Consider the following 3,277-nt stretch of genomic DNA (forward strand, 5'->3'; position numbering starts at 1 on the left):
TGGATGCATATCCACCTACGTTCTGGAACGTATACGGCATGAGGCGGGATATTGTCAGTCGAACCAATAATCCCTTGGAGCGCTTTCACCGTGAACTAAACAAGAGATTCAGGCCTCATCCAACGATGAAGCAGTTTGTAACTACTTTGGAAATTCTAGCTCGCGAATACGTGGTGCAACGCAATGCAGTGATAGCCGGAATAGCTGTTCCACCTGTGCGATCAGGATTCGTACTACCAAAAGCACCCAGATTGCCGAATGTGACAGACATCGAGGATTCCGCATCGAGCAGCGATAGTGATAACCATGTAGTTGACGAAGAAGCAGATTCTGAGCGGTACAGCACGGATATGTCCCCGACGAGTGAGGAAAATAATGACGAGGATGCTATCTACGAACAGGACAACTCGTTCGAATACGAGGGTGATGTCTGGTGAAACAGTAGTAACAAATTAAATTTAAAATAAACATACTTACGTGAGAAATTTTTTATTTAGTAGTTATACTCATTGACGTCAAATTGAGGACCCCAATGCTTGTTATATCGTCTGTCGTAGTTGTGTAGAGAATACGCTCACGTTGCCTCTCTTGGTGAGCCTTGTCACCAACTAGTTCATGGATTTCTTGCTAAATATCCCACACGTCGAAGTACATTCAGTCTTGCACCATCAATGACCCCAGCAGACGAGCGAGGTCACCGCGCTGCAGAATTGGCCGAGTGATTATCTACATATCGTATTGTGGATGCGTTAGGCCACGTCGCAAGTTTGCGCACTATAGTCACCTTAACCTCGGTGCCCTCCATCGATGGGGGTGTACCTTGTGCGTCTGCTCAAACGTTGTGTTTGTGACGGTATTGCTCATGAGCACATTAACCTTTTTTGCAGTCTTTTGTACGTGACCAATTGATTTTTGGTCACGTGACCAAACGCATTTTTAATATGTGACCAACTGTCAGATTTGACCAATTAAATTGGTTACCGTCTGGAAAAATCCACTTGCGGATCATAGTTACAATTCCATCGTAAGGGTGGCTTATTTAGATCTGTGGACACCTGTCGACTTCTTTTAGAGTGTCTGATAGCGTATCCAGAAATTGTCAGCATAAGCATCCAAAAAAAAGGAGAGACACGAGGATATCCAGCACAAGTGATCGATAAGTGTTGGAGTGGTTATGAAGCTGGGCTTAATGTAGCCACCGCGTTTAAAGTCGAACTTGAGAGTTGTAACCACATAACCCGGAATCTCACTGTTAATTGTCAGAACAGTATAAACAGTTCCTTGGTTGAAGCTTTTAACCAACCTCCCCTTCTCCTCCAGAATTTCAGCTGCTTGAGATGCGGTGTAGTTGTATGGAATCACGAATTCATAGATAAAATGTGTCGTCTGGATCATAGCAGTCTCTGAATAGAGTACAAAGGAATGTCTCAGTCTTGCAGGCGCAGCTGAGTGACCTCAAAACTGACTCCTCCGATCACTTGGTTGTACATTGCGATGCGTCCCCATTCGTTTTCTGGCAATAATGTATCGTTAAGTCACTCAAGGATGTCCGGGATCGCTTCGATGTAGAGGAATTTAGCAGGGGAACCATCAGTGACGGTATCATCTCCAGAAGTTGCCAGGGTTGTCAGCACGGCGTGACTCTGTGTTTACATTGTACGAGTCGGCACGTGCACGAAGAGCGCAGCGATGAGTATTGCGAAGGAGAAGAGCGCCATTGTCAGGAAGATAGCTCGTGCACAGCAAACTCAGCACGACAAGAACAATCGCAGCATCTTCACCCTATCGTTGCCGGCCATAAGACCAGCACGAGGACGTCACCTGAGAAAGAACCAGCAGAAATTCTCCGCCAACGAGTTCCACCCGTCGCGCACCTTCGAGAGCATCTTTCATAGTCCGCAGTAGTTAGCTTTTAACAGGCGCTGCATGCGCTTTCATAATGCTCAGTCTTTAATTTTCCAGCTAGTGCACATCCTAGTTCAATGCTCAAGCCTTTTCCTACAGAGTGCAAGGCAGCCATAGGGTACCACAACTAGAGACAAATTTATCACGAGGGACCACAAGTAATTCCATTCGCTGAAAATAGGATTATTTTCAACTGATGCAGAATCTGCATTGCATATTAATTTTTTGTCGCTCAGGGCGTGATTAGTGGTGCTTCGTTGAGAGGAGCGGTGAGAAGACGTAGATCCCAGTGGGCAGAAGACGTGCGCACTTCCCGACCTCAGTATACACCGGTAAGTGCAGACGCACATGACGGCCCCCGTAGGATTTTGCTAATTCAATCGTTGTCTTTGCGAGAGCAACATGCACGTAGGACGCAACATTGGAATATGTACATGAAACCTGAGGCAGGCGTACGAAGATCCTGCTGACGCCTATTCTATACGTCATGAAGAGAAGCTACAGGTTTTCGACCACTGTTTATTGTTCTTCCAGCTTACGTTGGAGGTCAAGGTACAGTTTTCTTCAATATTGACAATACGTATTACTATGTTTTAACGTGTGTAGTTGTCTAGCTGTGCTTACTTAGCCTTGAATGCGCCTACAATCAAGCGTAGAACTTTGGGGAATTGAACTTCGCTGAGAGACTGAAGCAATCCGCTTGCTACACTAAAAGCTGGACTAAACAGAACATTCCGCTCATGCCCACAGCTCAATGTTTGTCAATCTTCTTAACTTACCATCCAACTATTCCCCAATGCGCAGAAAACACGTTGTTAACCACCACAACGACAACTCCGCATGCACAATTACAAAATAAACATTCGCCTCGCCAGTATTTTAATCTAAAATAATACTTTTGAGATCCTTCAACGTGCGAGAGGTGCTCATGTCCCAATGTTCTCTTTCTTTCTTTGCTCACTTTCATATTCCTCGGGTGGTGCTAATCCAGGCGCCGCTAACACCGAGCTAGTAACAGTGAATGGTGTGGTAACAAGGCTTAGTGCTGTGAAGACGAGGGAGGTATACCTGCGTTGGGCTCATATTCGAGGATGATGCGATTTAATCAGGAACACAGGGTGGGTTATGCTTTATTTTCTTCATAAACATCTATAATATCCTTTAACGACCCTGTACTCTGTTGACATTGAAATTTTATCTTGATGTCTTCTTTTTCGAGGGCCTCTACTTAAAAGGTAATCGTTGCATTGGCTCACACTGGTTGCCATCAACTGACAATACTCCGTGTTGTGAAACGTTCCTACAGAATATCACAGAGGATATTCTTATTGATGGCAACTCGAATCGTGATTTTATTTTGCTGGGTCATATG

At 44.9% G+C, this 3,277-nt stretch overlaps 2 protein-coding genes across 2 annotated transcripts in view; one reads left to right on the forward strand and one right to left on the reverse strand.

Moving 5' to 3' along the window:
• Positions 1-1,293, reverse strand: part of PPTG_14417 (hypothetical protein) — a 6,745-nt gene extending 5,452 nt beyond the window's left edge. The window contains exon 1 of the mRNA XM_008911704.1: positions 1,056-1,293. Coding sequence (XP_008909952.1) covers positions 1,056-1,112 — 57 coding nt within the window. The 5' untranslated portion in view covers positions 1,113-1,293. The remainder of the gene's footprint in view (positions 1-1,055) is intronic.
• A 147-nt stretch (positions 1,294-1,440) lies between these two features.
• Positions 1,441-2,010, forward strand: PPTG_23568 (hypothetical protein). The gene has a single exon (XM_008911705.1). The coding sequence runs from the start codon at positions 1,690-1,692 to the stop codon at positions 1,903-1,905; it is 216 nt and encodes a 71-aa protein (XP_008909953.1). The 5' UTR covers positions 1,441-1,689; the 3' UTR covers positions 1,906-2,010.
• Positions 2,011-3,277: the final 1,267 nt, after the last annotated feature.

Source organism: Phytophthora parasitica (assembly GCF_000247585.1).
Source record: "Phytophthora parasitica INRA-310 unplaced genomic scaffold supercont2.43, whole genome shotgun sequence".
NCBI lineage: Eukaryota > Oomycota > Peronosporomycetes > Peronosporales > Peronosporaceae > Phytophthora > Phytophthora nicotianae.

What these genes read in the sequence shown, in the direction of transcription:
- PPTG_23568 (XM_008911705.1), top strand. Translation starts at nt 1,690, where the DNA reads ATGAGTATTGCGAAGGAGAAGAGCGCCATTGTCAGGAAGATAGCTCGT.